This window comes from Grampus griseus (assembly GCF_964374135.1).
Source record: "Grampus griseus genome assembly, chromosome: 6".
Lineage (NCBI taxonomy): Eukaryota > Metazoa > Chordata > Mammalia > Artiodactyla > Delphinidae > Grampus > Grampus griseus.
In genome coordinates, this window is record NC_139000.1 from 85,343,215 (window position 1) to 85,362,792 (window position 19,578).

The 19,578-nt window shown below is 43.5% G+C and overlaps 1 protein-coding gene across 1 annotated transcript in view; it reads left to right on the plus strand.

Annotated features, from left to right (window-relative positions):
• AOPEP (aminopeptidase O (putative)) overlaps window positions 1-19,578 on the plus strand; it is a 358,819-nt gene that overhangs the window by 90,045 nt on the left and 249,196 nt on the right. The window contains 1 exon segment of the mRNA XM_082656731.1: window positions 4,214-4,459. Coding sequence (XP_082512857.1) covers window positions 4,214-4,459 — 246 coding nt within the window.

Sequence of the window (19,578 nt, forward strand, 5' to 3'; positions counted from 1 at the left end):
GTGGACCTTGGAGGATGAATGCTGTTTCTATCTCTTTGAGAGTCTGGAAAAGAAGGAATAATATATATATATAACATATTATACATATATATAAATCATAGGAAAAAATTCCAATTTCCAGTACACCCTTCACTATGAGAGAAGCCTTTCCATATCTTTCTGGCTTGGTTTGATCTCTCCAGCCCTTGCTCCCTCAAGGTATTTCGGCTTTCCGTCTCTTACTGCACCCATCTCAGTTTGCTTTGCAATGTACTGAATGCCCTGAGAAAATGCATCCAGCTTCCAGACACTACTACATCACTGTATATATCGACATCATTGTCAACAATTCATTGGGGGCTGGTGCTGGGATTTTGAACACTCGTGATTTTTACGGTAAGCAAGCATCTAATCCGCTTGCTGAAATATGTTAATAAATTGTGTAAACTGTGTCACTGTACCTTTCAGAATTTAAAATTTTTTCTCCCAAGAGAAAAAGCTCCTCAAAGATAGGGTTGGAGGGCTTCCCTGGTGGCGCAGTGGTTGAGAGTCCACCTGCCGATGCAGGGGACGCGGGTTCGTGCCCCGGTCCGGGAGGATCCCACATGCCGCGGAGTGGCTGGGCCCGTGAGCCATGGCCGCTGAGCCTGCGCGTCCGGAGCCTGGGCTCCGCAACGGGAGAGGGCACAGCAGTGAGAGGTCCGCGTACTGCAAAAAAAATTTAAAAAAAGATAGGGTTAGAGATTTATTCATACATGTGTACACAGCAGCATCCTCTGAGGTGCCTTGAATAGAGCAAGGATGCTGGAAATATTTACTAAATTGTCAGGTTGAACCGAGGAAGGGGTTTTTGAGTAAAGGCTATGCATTCCCAAGGGAGACTTTTCCAGCCATTCCTTTTGAACCTATGACAGGGAAATGTTTGTGTCAAGTGGTTCTAGTTCAGAACCTTCTTGAAACAAGAGGATGGCTGAAGGAGAACTTCCTGACAGTTTTCAATCTTGGGATTATGAGTAAAACATGGTCACTCTCACTCCTTGGAAGGACCTCTTATAAAATAATTTCAGCCTAGAAATTGTATGAGAGGGAACCAGTGACCAGGTTCCCATCATTTACTAGCCTAACATATATTTCACCAGTTCTTCCCACTCTTGCCCATTAATGGGCAATAACTACAAAAAGGAGCAGGAAGGGCTTCCCTGGTGGCGCAGTGGTTGAGAGTCCGCCTGCCGATGCAGGGGACATGGGTTTGTGCCCCGGTCCGGGAAGATCCCACATGCCACGGAGCGGCTGGGTCCGTGAGCCATGGCCGCTGAGCCTGCGCATCCGGAGCCTGTGCTCCGCAACGGGAGAGGCCACAACAGTGAGAGGCCACAACAGTGAGAGGCCACAACAGTGAGAGGCCTGCATACCGCAAAAAAAAAAAAAAAAAAAAGAGGAGCAGGAAGCCAGAGAACCACATACCAGCTGAGCTCAGCTTCGAAAAAAATCCAGGGTCCCAGTTAACTCAAGAAGCATCATGAAGTATGTAGAGAAGGAGGGTCAGCAGTGAGGAGCTTATGATGATTCACGATGTGATGAAAAGAATAGTTCTTACTCTTTAGGAATGTTGTGTGGATTAATTGGGATAATGTACATAAAGTGTTCAGAACAGTGCTTGGCACATAGTAAATGTTCAATAGCAGTTGTGGTAGGAGTTATTGTTTATTCTTATTATAGTTAGTATTACAGATTATTAATTAACAATCGAATATTATTAATAATCTGTACTGTTAATATATTGACTCTGGTTACAAGTCTGGGCACAAGGAAGAGGTATTTACAAATGCTTGATTTGTTGGTATTGAGAGTATATTGGAGCAGGCACATACACAGAGATTAATAACTGAAGGTTAGTGTGAAAGGAAGATACAGCACCTTTGAGTTAATACTGGTTCTGTGGAAGACTATTCTTGACTCTATGCAAGTACAGTGTTGCCTCACTGCTTCAGGAACATGGCTGTTGTATGAAGAGGGGCTTCTGTGGTGGGTTGTCATGGAATAACAGAGCCAGAAGAAATCTTAGAAACCATTTTAGGTTTTCTGTTTGTTTGGTTTTAATTAAAGCATAATTAACATACAACAGAATGCATGGATCTTAAGTGTTTGGCTTGATGAGCTTTTGATGATTGTATGTACCTAAACCAGACAGAGAACCTTCCATCACCCCCGTGAGTTCCCTCACACCCCCTTCCAATCAATTCCTCCCCTCCCCCCAGCAGCCACTTTTGTGAGACCGTGTTAAGAGATGAGGAAAAAAGAGGCCCCGGATACTGAGTTGCTTGCCTCAGGTCACAGCTAGCCAGTCTGAGAACAGACTCTGAAGCCTAGGTTTCCTGATCCCCACGTTAGGAACACACGTGTGGCTTCCCAGATGCCATTTCCATTTTTATTGGGAGCCTTAATGGTCTCACATAGCTTGCTTATAGCTAGGTTGCCTTAAAGTCCTGCATATTCTCCCAGGCTTTGATTATGAAAAATGGTGCTGATTCACACAACCGGAATGACCTTCATTACCCTGGCTAGTGCCATTCCCGTCCAGAGAGAATTTAACTCGCCTTTTCATTTGAGCGAAGTGGCTTTTTTGGGTATACCTTTGGCTACCCCAAACTATTCTCTAACCTTTGGTTGAATTGATGCACCAGCACAGTACTTGTCATTAGGTGGACAGTTGCAGCCTTTTCAGTTAGATGTTTACCAATAGGCACCTATACTCACTCTCTGTAAGGCAAGGTTATCAATCCAGGGACTTTGGCTAGCGTTCAATGTCAATAATGATATTCTTCCTGTCACTTTATCCTGGCAGAAGTTTTTATGGGTCTCCACCCATTTCTCTTACCCTAAACTGTGGTGAAATGTCATCAGTGCTGGAAGCTGTGTTCTATGTCCCAGGCTGGTGGAGAGCAAGACTTATCTCCATAGCTGTGTGGATCTCCTTGGGCAGTGCTGGCCTTGGATGGGTGAAAGGCACTTCAGAAACGTGGAGAGGAATTATTGTTGCAGTCTGCCCTTATTGGGATGTGCCAGAATTTTCAGGTTTTTCAGTATTCAGTATGAATCTAATAAGCACCTACGGTTAGAATTATAATTTGTAAATTTAAATTAGAGAGGCTTTCCATTCTGTTTGAATAAAGGATGTGTTAACCGGTGGAAAAATAGAGTTTCCTTTGATGTTGGTTTCTTTGGGTAGATAAGTTCTCTTGAGGCCTCTGAGTCAGGTTCTAGGAATTCTTTTTCAGCTCCACCTTTGACAGAATAACTGGCAGTGGTCAGATGGTATGGGCTGGGCTCTGGTCTGTTTCCTTAAAAGGTTGATTCAGTTAAATTTGTATTGAAAGTGGATTGGGGGAAATACTGTATCAAAGTGCCTCTGTATTCCTTAACAGCACAACTTTTGATGGCCTTTGTAAAGAACAGCTAGGTTACTTTTCAGTAAAATGGATTGTATTCTTTTGAAAAGCTTCGTCATTTGGTTCGCATGATACATCACTGAGTCTGTATTTTTTTTTTTTTTTTTTTTTTTTTTATGCGGGCCTCTCACTGTTGTGGCCTCTCCCTTTGCGGAGGACAGGCTCTGGACACTCAGGCTGAGCGGCCATGGCTACGGGCCCAGCCGCTCCGCGGCATGTGGGATCTTCCCGGACCGGGGCTCGAACCCGTGTCCCCTGCGTCGGCAGGCGGACTCTCAACAACTGCACCACCAGGGAAGCCCGAGTCTGTATCTTTTATTGTAGAACATTTCAGAGTGAGATCTTTAGCTTGGTTGCACAGTCCCTTCCTTTCTGAGTTGCAAATTGTCCCTGAATTGGAGAAGATTTTCCCCGTAGTGACATTTGAAAGGCACGTTTCTGAGGGCAGGAAATTGCTTTTTATTTTGATGGGGGGGGTTGTTTTGTTATTTTGAATCTTGGAGGTTCCCCCTATTTATTCTAAAAGAAGATTTTACTACTTTTACTTAGCTTAGATTGAAAATAGTCTATTCAGCACATTGATAAGTATTTTGACCTGTCATTTTTCACCACTGTGCAGAAACAGACAAGCCAGGAACCAAAATGAACTGCTTTGCTTATAAGCCCATCAGAGCCACTGTCTCCCAGAAGTTGTCTGTGTCTGTGAGAGTTCCTCATCTCCATGGCAAGGGGAATAAACCTGATTTACCAATAAAACGCATCTACTTATTTCATGTTGTTCCCAGGTATGTTGGTGTTTGTGGTCACATGGAATACCCCTGCCGCTTCCAGAACGCTTCTGCCACCACCCAGGAGATAATTCCTCATCGGATCTTCGCTCCAGTGTGCCTGAAGGGTGCCTGCCAAGAGACCCTTCTGCCGCTGATCCCTCCTTGCCTCTCAGCAGCACACTCTGTCCTGGGAACACACCCGTTCTCCAGGCTGGATGTACTCATTGTTCCTGCCAACTTTCCGAGTCTGGGGATGGCCAGGTACGTTGTTCTGTTGTGGCTCTGTGGAAGTTTTTTTGACTACTTCTTGCTTTCCCTGAGCTCTGTCAGAGCAATCGTTTGATTAGGTTGGAAGGGCCATCTCACCGCTGCCTTGAGGGACGGTGTGTGTATACTCCACCATGCATGAGCCTTTGGGTGTCATGGGCTCAATTCAGTTGCCTTGAGAGTAAACACTCACATTGTTGCTGGGATTGAGAACACACTGTGCCCCCAGAATGGTGTATGTTGGATTGTGGCTAATCAGGGGCTAGTTAGTTCAGGTGGTGAGAGCATGATGCTAACGAGCCCAACGGTCATAGCTCTGGACAGAGTAACACAACTTGGTTCTAGAGCACAGGCTGCTCGCGTAATCCCGACCAGCTGTCTCATGCATTCTCACCACTGGTCACAAGGGCAACGACTTGAGAGCCCCTGTGTCAGAGAGACTGTGGATGAATCAGTGTAAATCTATCACGGCTGCTAGAAAAACAGCTCAAAGCAGATGGCTCACTAGGGAAGGTTGGGGGGGGGGGTCACTTGTCTTGCTACTATTTTTTAATATAATAAATGTATTATTCTTACTGTCATCCCAGTTCAGTTCCTATGGAAAATCAAGACCTGAAAGTTGAACCTTTTCCTATATGTAATTTATGCCTAAAATTCATTCATTAATGCTGTTGTTCATTCAGTAATAGGTAACTGCGTTTCACTCAGTGTTTTACTTGGTTATGTACTCAGGATTTTCTTGGTTCTATTTGTTTGAAAATCTTAATCATTAACAGTGAATATGCTCGACTAAGGATGGGAAAAATAAGCTCATCAAAACATGTGACTTTAAGTTTTTCCCTATTAGTCAAGGAAATTCCTGCTGCCAATTAATTTCTATGCTTTTGAACAGCTGTCATTCGTGGTGTTTTCCCTGAAAGCTGCACACATTCTTAGTGAAACCCATGAGTAGATAAGAACTGACCAGAACATTTGCTTTTGATCTTTACTATATACGTATACTTTTTAAAAGCTGGCTGGTAGTTTTAATCCTTGAGGAGGTCTGAGAAGGTCATTTAGACTGACGTGTATCCTATATTCATGAACATAATGGGAATGTAAAAACTAGGATCATTATATATATTTGGTTATGTGCCTCATGTAATTGTCTTGGCTGTCTATATATAGAATTTGTCTTAACAAGGGGTCTTCTTTGGTCCCTTTGAAGAGACCGCTGGACTTAATTTGAGTGGAATTACTGGCAAAGGAAGGGTCGTTTGTTAAATGTGTCTGATTTGTACACCGTTTTGAGGGACCGTGTTTATTTGGGAGTTTTTAGCACTTTATGAGAGTTGCAGTTTTTCAGGGCATGTTTGCTAACAGTTCCATGTTCTGACCTGAGGGAACCAGAGGCATAGTATTTTTCATACAGAGAAACTTATTTATTTTCTATAGCTCCTTTCTGGTATCAGTCTGCCAAAACCAGAATTTGTTGACCTGTAGGCCAATCTATAAAGCTTTTCTTTTTAAGTTTGTGTGCCCAAGCTGTGTGTTTGCTTCTTTTTGAGATATTTAAATTGATTTAAACATGCCTAAATCTGTTTTTTTAACGTAGTAAACCTAAGTACCCTACGGCCAAATGGTACTGGGCACAAATGTCAAAAACTGTGATGGTGATAATAACTTAGCAGGAACAAGACTGCTTTTATGCTTAAAAACAGGAGAACCGTACATTTAAAAATTTGTGGTTGGTTGTCAAATACCATTTTTTTTCCTTCTTTTTAGACTGTAGAAATAGTCTGCCCTGGTCTAGATGTTTTCCTGGGCTTAGTTACCTCTCCCTGTATTTGAACAGTGGAGGGGGGATTGTGGTATCTTCCACTGCCAGCTGGGGGTACGGAGGCACTGTTTTTCCTAACTCTGACCTAAATTGATTCCACTTGCTTGGCTTGACTCTCTCGGGATCCCCACACCTTGAGCCACATGCAACTGAGTGAGGTTTATGACTCAGCTGGCTCCTGGGGCCCTGTTGCCTTATTTATGGTCAAATCTTTGCTTGGGGCTCTATAAAGCAAACTGAAACAAAAATGACAGCCTTGTAGGTCAATTCTGTACCCTAAAGAGGAGTAGAGAAACCCCAAGTCTAGTAGGAGCCACTCAAGAAGACGTCTAAGAGAAAAACAAATACCGTATGCTAACACATATATATGGAATCTTAAAAAAAAAAAAATGGTAATGATGAACCTAGTGGCAGGGCAGGAATAAAGACATAGACATAGAGAATGGACTTGAGGACACGGGCTGGGGAGGGGAAAGCTGGGGCGAAGTGAGAGTAGTGTCGACATATATACACTACCGAATGTGAAATAGTTAGCTAGTGGGAAGCAGCCGCATAGCACAGGGAGATCAGCTCGGTGCTCTGCGACCACCTAGAGGGGTGGGATAGGGAGGGTGGGAGGGAGGCTCAAGAGGGAGGGGATATGGGGACATGTGTATGCATATGGCTGATTCACTTTGGTGTACAACAGAAACTAACACAGTATTGTGAAGCAGTTATACTCCAATAAAGATCTATTAAAAAAAAAAAGACATCTACTCTGAAATTTGCCATTGTTCTATTAGTTGTAATGCACTGGAGATCAAAGGATTCCTTGGTAAATTAAATGCTTCTTTCCTGAGTCCACATTTTATAAACATGTATGTAAGATCGTAAATTCCATACCTCTGGATTTCTTTAGTGACTAGGTCTTAATCATAATGAATAACATTTTACATAAACTTAGTATTCTTTTTTAGTAGATGACATTAAGCAGTCCCACATGAACTAAAATGGGTGAATTGTTAATAAAAGTTTTAAAAACTTTGGGGATAATATCCATAATGATTTCACTGTATTTTACATATTACATATCATAGTTCACATGAATAACCTTAAAACTCTCCGCTCTGAGTCTGTTTTTGAGCCTGATTCTGATATTTCAATAAAGCAAGAAAAAAACATTTGTACAATTTGAATGTATGATAATGACAAATCAATTTATAACAAAGTAAATAATAAAACAACAACTGTTTAGAACTTGGAGTGTTTTTCACTCCAAATGGCAGTAAGTAGAACATTTATCAATACTGCACTTCATGATTTTTGTCACCTTTTAATATACTAGGAACTGTTACTTATCAACCCCTCCAGGGGAGAGATACTTTCATTCTATTCTGATTTTAAGAAAAATGACTAGTTTGCCTCTAAGGCACTATTCACAGTTGCATTCCCATCCTTTTCTCATTTTGTAAATGTGGGCTTTCTGTTTTTGTTTCATGTTACGTTTGCCTTCTGTAAAGGCTGAATCTGCCATATGAGGAGCTGTGGAGTGTACATTTCTTGGATTGAGTAACATGTTATCTAAACAAAGATAAGAATGCATTTTAAATGAGTCTCTAATGTATAGAACAACTCTCTTCATGTTGGTGTAATTAGCATTCTGTCATTTTCATTGTGTCCTCTTATTTTCTCAAATGTCTCAGCCAGGCATTGACTAGTAAGCCTAATTTCCTAGGTATTGCAAAATTCATGAAAGGAGTTCGTCATCCTCCTTACACCCTTTGTTATAATAATAATAATGTTAATGGAATAATATCCTGGAATCAGATTTATGACAGTTGTCTCAAAATTAACACCTCAGTCTTACCTCTGTGTATGTTTGTAATAGGTGCTTTGCTCCACCATTTGTCTTTCAGCGGTTCACAATTACATGTCACGGGGTGTAATTAGGTTGGCAGAACTACCTTGCTGACATCGAAATACGTTCTTGTTTTTTTTCCTCCTCTATTTGAATTGGAAGAATCTTCTGCAAATCATTTCAGAGTGGTTTTATGTATAGAGCATTGAATAAAAAAGCCATGTCCTCTATGGCCGTGCTTCCCCCCTCTACCATTCACGTGTAGTTTCACCCCAGTCCTTCTTGGAAAACTGGGGACAAAAAAAAAAAAAGGTAGCAGTGTGGTTGATGATAGGTGACCAGTTCTGCTTTGATCTTTTTCCCTCTGGTTCTGTACCAGATTGTCTCGTTCATCAGTTCATTTGTTTGTTTATTTATTCATTTATTCATTCTTAAAGTTCTATTAAGCGCATACTGTGTGCCAGGTAGGATTTAAGATGCTGAGTCTACAAGGGTGAACAAGGTGGATGAAATCTCTGTCATTACGGAACTTACATTCCAGTCAGGGGAGAAAATAGTATACATGAAAACAAACAACTGAGATGTGTGCTATGAAGAAAATATAGCCACATTAAGTGACAGAGTAACTGGGGACCAGTAGCATCGTTAGGGTGAAGAGGCAAAGGCTTCTTTAAAGAGTGACTTTTGCAGTGAGACTGAAGAGCAGGAAGGAGCCAGTCTTGTGGTAATCTGGTGGGAAAGCAACTCAGGCTGAGGGAAGTTCAAGTCCAAAGGCCCCAAGGGAACCGTTGTAATGGGCTGGAGGGGCAGAAAGAAGGCCAGCATGACTAGAGGGCAATGAGCTTTTAGAATGGCTTTCCTTAGACTCATTTTGGGCACCAGGAAATGCCATGGTCCTGCAGGGCTTGGGTCACCTGAGCCACCCGTACACCCATTTGAGGAAAGTGAGGGAGAGCCACTAAGAAAGGGCAGAGGTTGAGCAGAGATTGATGGTTCCATGCAGTCCTGTGTATATGGAGAGAGTAGTCAGAGAGGTCAAATTGTTTCTCGGCTTTCTGGGGACCATAGCATCTTGTGACTGACTGACTGGAGCCTGACTTGGCTTAGCATCTACTGTGCTTGAGCAGAATTCTCCACTGAGGGGGCATCAGAGCACTTGGTACCCAGACTGGCAACTCTCCCCAGTGGCTGCTGGTTGATTCCTTGCAAGTTTTTTTTTTAACACAACAGGTCACAAGGAGGGAGGCATTATTTATATGTTTGCTCAGCCTAATTTTTAAGGTTTTTAAAGACTGAGCAAAAATAGGACTGATGGATAAAGAACATAGAGAAATAATTATCAATTACTGAAACATCTTCAGTGCACTTCACAGTGGAGCAAAACTATAAAGCTCCCAATTACACATGACTTTTTCTTAAAAGATTGGATTGTGCAATAAAAGGCTTCTGAATGCTTGTAAGAGTTGCTGACTGTTGCATGCCCAATTTTCTTAAGTGCCTCAATTTGCAAATAAGCGGTGTGCGCATACATGCCCAAGAATGAATGTAACGAGCTCTCCTTCCACCTCCTCCTCCTGGGGTTAGACAGGGTATTGCCCCGTTTATTCTTATCTCCCAGCCAGTGTGTAATAGAATAAGCAAAACATAACGTGCTGGTACAAAGGGCCTGTTGTTTTCAGCCTTCTAATTGTGCTCCTTTCTGTTGGGGAAGGAAGCGGTCGTAAATTTTTGTCATTATCTTAAGTAGCAAGGTTTCACAGTTTTGGGAATTTTTCTTTACTTGTTCTTTGTTAGCTTCTACTTGAAGTTTTGGCTCCCCTAAACCAAAAACTGCTATACTTTTCGACAATCCTCTTGTAAATTTCAGGGGCTGTGACCCCTTGATTTCAAGGCAGGATGCAACCATAGGGATTCTTTCCTTGGGGAAACTGATTTTGAGCCAGAAATTAGTGTACCTTTCGGTTCACCAAGGTTGCCAGCTCCTCTGCTCTCTCTGATGTGCTGTGGATTTCGGGGTCTATGTGTGGGTTTAAGTTCTTTGTTATTGTTGCTGTTTGTTTCCCAGACTTTAATAAATTCTTCTTTCTGCATGGATTGTTTTAAAAAGTATTTTGAAGGAGCACTTCCTTCCCTGTTTTCCTCTATAACTCTTTTCTGTTTTTACAAACAGGAGGTGTGAATGATAGAAAGCAGCTCATCCCTTCTTTTTTTCCTGTAAAATTTTAATCCTTTGTTTACTGGCACCCCTGCCATTGCTGGAGCAATGAGCAAATAGGATACATTGTGAGTAGCAAGGTCCACAGGTCCACACAAGGGGCCTCAGGCCCCCTCAGATGCTTCCCCTTTGTTGCTTTCTTTGTGTTTATTTCTCCACTCTGTTTTCTATTTTTCTTCTTAAGAAAATTACCTGACTTTATTTTCCTCCTATCTTATAGAGAAGGGCTTTCCCCCTCTAATGTGCTCTGGTTCTTTCATTTTTCTCTCTTGAAATATAAACAGGTATTCATAAGGCGATGTTCTTCTGGGACTCTGGAAGCCCTTGACTGTGATTATTTGGTTAGTTTTGACAATATCAGTCTGTAGTGATTGAGACAGGAGTGAAGAGGTGTGCGTATGCTACATTCCTTACAGCGCAGGTACAGGAGAATATATGATGTCCCCAGGTCACTTAGAGCTGGGAAGTCAGAGACAGAAGTAAAAGGGCCTCATCCTGGGATGGCTGTCAGAGCCTGGGGTTCAGACTTAGGCAAGACTTATCTGTAACCCTCTCTGGGGTATATATATTTGCTTCAAGGTCCCCCTGTAGAATCATAGTGTCATGGAGTCTAGTTGAAGATCAGTGTTCACTATGGGCTCGCTTTGAGGCAACCATAGAATCTGGGTACCGGGCAAATTCCTGGATCACATGAGTATGTTGGGGCCAGATTCTCTGTATAGAGGAACAGCAGGCAGAGTGAACTCACAGCTTTTGGCTTAGCCAGAATCTTCTTCTTGCCATCAAACAGCTGCGCTGCTTGTCAGATCCCGAAGTAGCATTTTATCACCATTTTACTACAATTCCTCACCCTCTGAGAGATTACGCTTAAGTGTTTTGTCTTCTTTGAACTGTTCTCCACACACATAGACTGAACAGTCCTACCTTCAGAGGACACTGCTGGGGCCATTCTTCAAGAGAAGTTGTCAGGCCTTTGAAAGGCCTTCCTGAAGCAATCATCCATCTACCTACATTTGTAATCTTCTCTCTCTATTGATGTCATCATAGGCCCCTAATCTTTTCCAGCCCTCGAGCCTGAGATGGCCAGTTGGCCCTACTTTTCCATCTTTCCATTGCAAAGAAAAGCCTTGTATTTTTTTCTCCTCTCAGTTATTTCTCTACAGAAGCACCATTATTGAATAGAACATACATTCCTTGGGTGAAAAAGTACCATGGAATTGAATGTGCAAAGTTGTCTGAGTTGGAATATTACCAATCTTGTGCGTTCTCACTCCTTGAAGCACTTCACAGAGTGAGCGAATGCTCCTGGCTTCTGGACTGTGTTGTGTGTGCATGTGGCCATGGAGCGGTGTTATGTATTTCTCTTAGGGCTAGACTCCTTTTAGGGAAAACACCAACTCCGGAAACAAGCAAGGCACAATCTATGAATAGCTCTGCTCAAGGGAACATTGCCTCTGTTGTATGATAGCCATTGTGCATCTGGAACCCACCACCGTCTGAGCCCCAGAAGCCTGTTTGCATAAAGTGGGTAAGAGATTGCCTTGTCACTTTACCCACCCCTAGAATGTAATTGGAAGAGTATCCCAGCTACTTTTCTTAAAAAGAAGCATTAACTTTAAAAGGCCAAAGATGTGAGGAAAGAAAGCCTTTAATATCCTTATTATCCTGATTTAATATCCTGTCATATATGTGCCTCTCAAAGACAGGGCCATAATATGCAGGATTCCCCCAAATCTTATGCCCAGGGATCCCCCTTTACCATGCTCATTTTCCTCTATAACTCTTTTCTGTTTTTACAAACAGGTGGGTGTGAATCCTAGAAAGCAGCTCGTACCTTCTTTTTTTCCTGTAAAATTTTAATCCTTTGTTGTGGCTGCTGGGCCGTTGTGGTCTCAAGAAAACCACCTCCTCAAAACACACTTTAGGAAGTGATTCTTGGGGAAGAAATATCTTGGAGCCCATTGCATAGCTGGCTGCGGAATCCAGCTTTCATGCTGTCGGTAGCAGTTGCGGACCTGCCGTGTGTCAGCCACTGCTCAAAGGCCTTGCTTTACAGCAGTGAAGAAGATGGGGTCACCATTTAGTGCAGGAGGTCCCACACTTTTCTGACTATATATCAATTTTTGAACAATCACCCCTTCCACATATTTATATTTATTTATTAGTTGTATACATTTAGTACGGTGTTAATATATTAGGTATATTATAAAATACACACAAAAATGGAAACTTAAAAGTTTCCATAAGAAGAAAACAATTATGAAAGGAAGTTCTAACATTTCTCCCTGCACATCATTGGGTTGGCTAGTGCCCTAGGGTCTCTGCAGCTACCTGGGTCCCACCACGGAGACTCTGATTCAGTGGGTTTGAGGTGCCGTCTTGGCATCTGGTATGTTAACACTTCTGCCCAGGTGATTCTGCTGCAGATGTTATTTTGTGGGGACTGTGAGGGCGTCTCTGGACAGGGACGTGTCTCTTGGGTAGTTTTCACAGACTACACCCTGCTGTCTTCTCTCAGGAGAGCATGTTAGACTGAGGAAAGAGGATGGTGGGGAAGCTCCTTGGTGATGCTGTCTGCTTGTCTGTTATTCATAAGGAATGTGTTCCCCAGGAGCTGGGCCCAGTGACAGGCCAGAATCCCTGGCAAGTCACTGGGCCTCCCTGGCCCAGTTTTCTTCTCTGGTAAAGTAAGAGGCTGATTTAGAATCGCCTGCAGAGTGTCTTAGAGCCTTAACATTCTTTGATTTGATTAGGTTTGAGTTTTATTTTGAACCCGAGTGGGGGTGACTCAGTTTCATTCAGTGATTTACCACAGGTATATTTTCTTTTTTTTTTTTCTTGCGGTACGCGGGCCTCTCACTGTTGTGGCCTCTCCCGTTGTGGAGCACAGGCTCTGGACGCGCAGGCTCAGCGGCCATGGCTCACGGGCTCAGCCGCTCTGTGTCATGCAGCATGCGGGATGCGGGATCCTCCCAGACCGGGGCACGAACCCGCGTCCCCTGCATCGGCAGGCGGACTCTCAACCACTGCGCCACCAGGGAAGCCCTATTTTCTTTTTGATGTAAGGGCTAGTTACATCACAAGCCTGCGATTTCCTTGTACTTGGGCACCTGGGCAGCAGTAGGCATTTAACTGTTAGGCCTGCAAGCAGGAGGTTCAGAAGGGGCCTCTCTTACCCCTACTCAATTGCAAAATAAACAGATCTCAAGGTCAGGGGCCCCTTCCTTTCATAATAGCCCCCTCTGCTCTGTGCACCATCAATGCAAAACAGCATTTCCAAATACTACATCAGGAGTATGCTGCGTGGAAGAAGGCCTTCTTCCTTCAGCCTGGCAAATTACCACTCAGACCCCCTCCCCACATCTCCTCAAAGTTAGCAGCTAATTTGTCAGTCCCCCTTGCCCCCCGCCCCACTTGTTTTTAGCCTCCAGATATCTCCATTTGCAAGCCAATAAGTTGCACGTACATATGTTTGAACAGTTGTCAGGCTTCTCTGCTGCTCAAACTGTGCTTTGGTTTAAAACAAACAACAGCAGACAACCCCGGGTGGGGGATGGATGAAGACATTTCAGTTTAACCTGCAGGTGGTGTTGTTTTGACCTTGACAGTCAGCTTTAAACGACCTGTCAAGCACCTTTGTGTGCTTCTGGGCACACCCACCTGGAAGATATTATATCCCCTACGCTTTATGTGCCCCAGCAGGCAGGCACCAGGCCCCTGGATTTTGTTTTCATCGATGGAGGGTTAATGCATGCATGGCAGGACTTTACTGAGAGGGGCCCAGCTACAATGCTGTTTTCATTTAATTCTGATTTCTCTTCTCCCTTGGCCTAACGCTCCCCGCCCCTAGGCTCTCCCCGCTACCCCCTCCAGTCTCCCTCCACCCCCAGTCAGCCTTCCCTGCTCTTTCACCCCCTCTGCTTGGCTTCAAACCATTTCTTCCTGTCTTTGATATCTCCTAGCAGAGCTGCAAGCAATCAGGAGATTATGGACCCCAGAGCTCAGCAAGGCACAATGCCTGGTAGGGGGCTCAGGCCCCGGTCCCCAGGCCACCACAGGAAATGGGACCCAGAAAATCTGCCAGCCTCCAGACCCTCCACCCTGGCCCCTGTGCCTGTTCTGGTAACCAGATCCCCGGGGTTGGGGGGTGAGGTACTTCCTCAGCTTAAGTGGTGTCTCGGGGAACAGACCTCTTCGGGAATAATTCTGACCTTTCCTATGTGGTCCAGGGTCATCTCTGTTTGAATTTTGTCCTTTTAAACTTTGAGCTTTTCTCCTGCCTTCTGAGACCATACAAGCTGGTGTCCGGAAGCTGGGGTGAGGAGAGTGAATGGACAGATGAAGGAAACCCCTTGGATTCAGCCTCATGCCTACAAATGCTTGGATAGTTTCAAGTTATTTGAGGATACAGATGATGGCTCTTTATTCCGGGAACCCCTCTTCTTTGACTTCCATGTGTAAGGCCCAAAGTTGTTGAAGGTAATCTGTACTATATTTCTAAAGGTAGAGGTGAGAGAGAGGGTGCTTGTTCTCAAGAACAAATGAATGTCCATCTTATTATTCTGTAATACTCCCTCCAACATCTGAAGGGAAATAGGCCCAGATCTAGATATTTACCTTTCTGACGTTGCCACCACCAACCATGTGTTCTTGCATTCAGTGGGCTCCCAGAGGTGCCTGGAGGAGAGAGTCTCTGCTGGTCCTCTAGACACCTCCCTGAGATCTGACTGAGGATCTGAGAGTAAGATCAGTGCTAGTCAACGCATCCCCCTCAGCTCTCAGGAACCCTCCCAAGCCATGGCTGGACATCACACTATCTCCCTCCAGGGGATGCAAGCCACTTACTCTTCATAACCCCTGCCCTAGGGGCACCTCTGTGTAGGGATCTTATTATTTAACTTTCGGCCCAAGTCCTTCCCTGGGATTTCCTGGTTGGAATGAAGAGTAGAGGAGGCTGCGAAGTGTGTGGTGTGAGGGCAACTGGACTATGTTTCCAATCACCAGGGGGACCTGGTCTCAGAGAATGTAAGAGAAGCAGAAATATGGGTGAGAAATGGCATTCACTTGTGTGCCCCTGCCCTTTTTTTCGGCCCAAGCTAGTTGAGCTGTGTTTCTGACATTTACAACCCAGGGCCCTGACTAATTTACAAGGGCTACTTCTTTTTTGCCTGTACAAACAAAAGCATCATTAGTCCTTAGGATTAAAAAAGGAAGTCAGTGGCTTTGAGCAACTCGGATCCTTTCCCCTCCAGCCTTCATTCTTCAATGGTGATACCGCCTGACTCTTTATAGGTTGTAGAGTGTCTCCATATACATATATGTTTGTGAGGATCAAATGAGAGAATACACACACACACACACACACACACACACCATATAGAACATATATATACATTCTCCCATTTGATCCTCCCAAACAAGCTCTCGGCCTGCTTCCATGGCCCGGCTGTCACAGGCTTCCCACGGCTTCCCTCAAGACCAGCCCTGTTGTGGCAGCTCTGCCCAGTGTGTCTGAGATCTGGAATCCCTGTTACTGAGTAAGTCCTCTCTGCTTAGCCCCTCCCGTGATTCTCCTGCTTTCTGCTCAGCCCAGAAGTTGATCTTGTGGCGTGATGAGTCCCAGCAGGTGCTGACAGCTGGGATCAGGGCCTAGGCTTCTGTGACTCTCAGCCTCTGAGGCATAGGGCAAGTGGAGCCTAATGGTGGTTGTGGGCCTGAGCTGAGCGGTAGAAACCTGCAGGCCCACGCCTGGCTTGTGAGCTAAGGAAGGGTGAGCCCCAGGCAACCAAGTGCACCTACTGTCTTCTCATTTCATTTATTTCTCCTCGGTTAGCCTGTAGAACTGCCGTGATGTTACTTCACGCTTCTTCAGAGCCCGTGCTCGTCCGTCCGACCCTCGGGACACCATGTGAGACGGTGGAAAGAGAGTCCTGATTTTGCAGTCAGAAGACCAGGTGGCAATGCAACTGTGCTGTTGAGTGCTGTGAAACCTAGCCCAGTTACTCGTTTGTGAAAGCACTACTCACCTCCAGAACTCTTGGCACATTAGATAAGATCATGTGTAAAACGTCCTCGGCATGGGTCCCTTTGTTTCAGTAGGCTTGGAGAAATTTGGTAGTTTTCTGGGTCAGAAAACACCTATGATTCATTGCTTATGACTGTGAACCACAAACTTTAAGGTCCCTACCAACCCAGAATGTCCAAGATTCTCTGAAACAATAGCCGCAGCGAGAAGAAAAAAATAGGTGTGATAAGTAACCATGGTAGTATGAAGACATGAACGGTTTGTTTCAAAGAGTTATTGAGTCCAGATTACTTAGATTGTGCAAATGGAATTTCTTAATTCACTGAGGGAGCATTTTAGAGTAGCACCTATATTCTTGTCAGGTCTTCCTTTAGGGATGTAGCTTGAACTTTAGTAGTTTAAATGTACATATTAACTTTTCTTCCCGTCAAAAGAAAGTTGAAGAGGGCAGCAGAATAAAACCACTGGGCATTTCTGGTTTAGGTTGAATGCATTTCTTAGTTCCTTTTCCGTATCTAATAACAAATTAAAAGAAATCCTGATCTTCCTGGGATTTGGGATCCCACCTGGACTCGACTGAACTGTCCCAGCTCCTCTGGGGCTTTGGGTCCACCAGTTGGACAGTGACCTCTTTTCCCCTCACTTTTGGGTCAGAGATTGAGCCCTGTCCACTCCTGAAGCAGCTGTCTCTGATCTGTCTCTGGTCTGCTCTTGGTATCAGAGGCATTATCTGACCTGTGCTTGAAAGGACTACATGATGGAAACTTCCGAAAGAACCCAGTGTTGCCACATCTGCTGCTTCCAAATGGAGCGAGAGAGGCTCAGAGTCAGAAACAAGGCCAGGATGGAGGGGGCAAGCAGCAGCAGGGTGGGGTGACTCTCACTGCTCTCCTTTGAATACCAGTCCCACTCTACAGCCTTTGCAAGGTCCCTCTCCCAGAAGCACACACAGCATTTTGTAAACAGTACTGCCTATGTTGGTTGAGATAATCCTGTAGCCCAGAATGGCTCAAGGCGCTTTTGCAAAGGAATCAATCTTAAAAGGCATTTGAATAGTAAGTTCTTTAGTAAAATTGTTTTCTACTTCTGTTCCCCACCTCTGTTTCCATCTACCCCATTCCTCTCATTCCTTGTATACTTTTAGTAGCTTTTTGTATAACCTTCTGTGTCCAGTTAAAAAACAAAATTCAACTGAGTAAATTTGAAGATCCCAATAAATTGGGTTTATTCAGTGATTCATGAATCGGACAGCAAGCAGAAATGTGCTCTGGGAGGCTGTACAAAATGGAAGATTTTTAAAGGCAGAAAGTGGGTGAACAAGGAAGTCAAAAACAAAAGAAAGGGTTGTTTCAGGCAAAGTCACCTTCCTTTGGAGGAAAGGTGCATCTGTCATGCAGATTACCTCACTGATTTTGATTAGGAAATTCCAGACTGATTGGTTGAAAATCCTGCTCCTGGGAGAGGCTGAAACTGCAGTTGTGCTGGGTATTAGGTTTTGGTTTGCTGACGTGGGGCTTAAGCACGAGTGACTTCATTTTGGACTGGTGGTTTCTTTTTTTAAGGAGTCTCTTCATGCAGATGCAATAATAAATAGCCAATAAAACTATACAGATTATTATCCCTGCTCCTTTTTCTTATACAAAGGAGGGCAGAGCACACACCCTGCTTATACTGTGCTTTTATCGCTTCGCATTATATCCTGGATTTCTTTCTATTATTAGGCCTTAGAGAGTTTTCTCGTTCTGTTTTTATTTAGCTGCATGGTATTCTATTCTATGGATGTTCTCAGTTCATTTTTCCAGATTAGGGATCTTTGACTATTTTACTGTTGTAAACAATGCTGCATGGAGCTCTTGGTGCATTTTAGAGTCGATAAATTGCACAAAGATTCCATCATTCTGCTGATGTACCTGCCATCTTGTGGGAAGTAGGGATGTGCCTGCATCTGATGTATCCCCCACCAGTGCTATAACTGTAGGTGGAAACACATGAAATTTCTGTTCTGGGAAATTTCCAACGCAACGGAATAGCAGCACTTTTGTGTGGCTCACTAAGACTTGGAGGAACCTCCATGCAGTAAAGTAGGGATGGAAGTAAGATTAATAAACCTAAAGTATCATTGTGAAGCCCTTGCTCATATAGGCCCAAGTCCTCATCTAATAAACCAAGTGGAAGCCATAATGACCCCCTTTTCACTAGTTTTGTAATGACCTTGTTCTTCAGATTTCATTAATTTGATCAACCGTAAAATTGTGTTCATTCTATTCTCAGTAACTTTGGAAGTTTAAAGAACCTTTTTTTTAAAAAAATGAACCCATCTATTTGCTATTTTTAAATAGCATTAAGAAGTACCATTTATTTTTCTGGTAAAGAGAACTGGATATTATTTACACAATTTGAGCTGTCGGTTATATTTATTTGGGTTGCGCCCTGGTGTTGAATGAGCGGTACTAGCTGGTGTAGGGACCTGTAGCTGGGCTTCTAAGAGCAGAGCGTTTACTCCAGAGGTAGGCCAGCAAGAGGCTGCACTCAGCTCACACCAAAAGGCCAGCAACCAGTCTTATAAAATAATGCCTTTGTGTAGGTTTCAAGTCAGAAAATTTGAAGGAGGAAAAGGGAAAATAGTCTTTAACCACAGTGAGAAGAAAATGAAGGAGAAAGCTAATGCTATCTTTTTTTTAAATAGGAGGATGTTGAGGAGACAGATTTTTAATGGTTTTAATCTTCAGACTTAGGCAGAAGGCCAAGCATGATCTGAATACAGAAAACATAGAATGAAATGCCAGAAAGGGAAGTGGAAAGTAGTGAGTTACGGAAACAACCAAATGTGTCCGAATTTCCAGGCTCTTCAAGGAATAGGTTGAATTGTGGCAGTGTTGCTGAAACATTTTTTAAAGCTCAGTTGAATATCCATATGCCACATAATTCTAGAGCATATCACTCAAAACTCAATTTTAAATAGTTGGCAGGGCCTAGCCTGCTACTCCATTATGGTTTCATGTTGGCCAGAATAATCTAATTTTTTTCCGTAACATCAATGGGAGGAAAGCAATGGACATGATTTATTTCAGCCTTAATAAGGCATGACACGAAAGAACAAATTTGGAAAATGTTTTACCAGCGTGGCAATTTTTTTTTTTTTTTAAATCTCTAAAGGGCAACCACTTTAGTGGATACAAAATTAATATAAGCTATAGGCCTTTGCACTATATGTAAA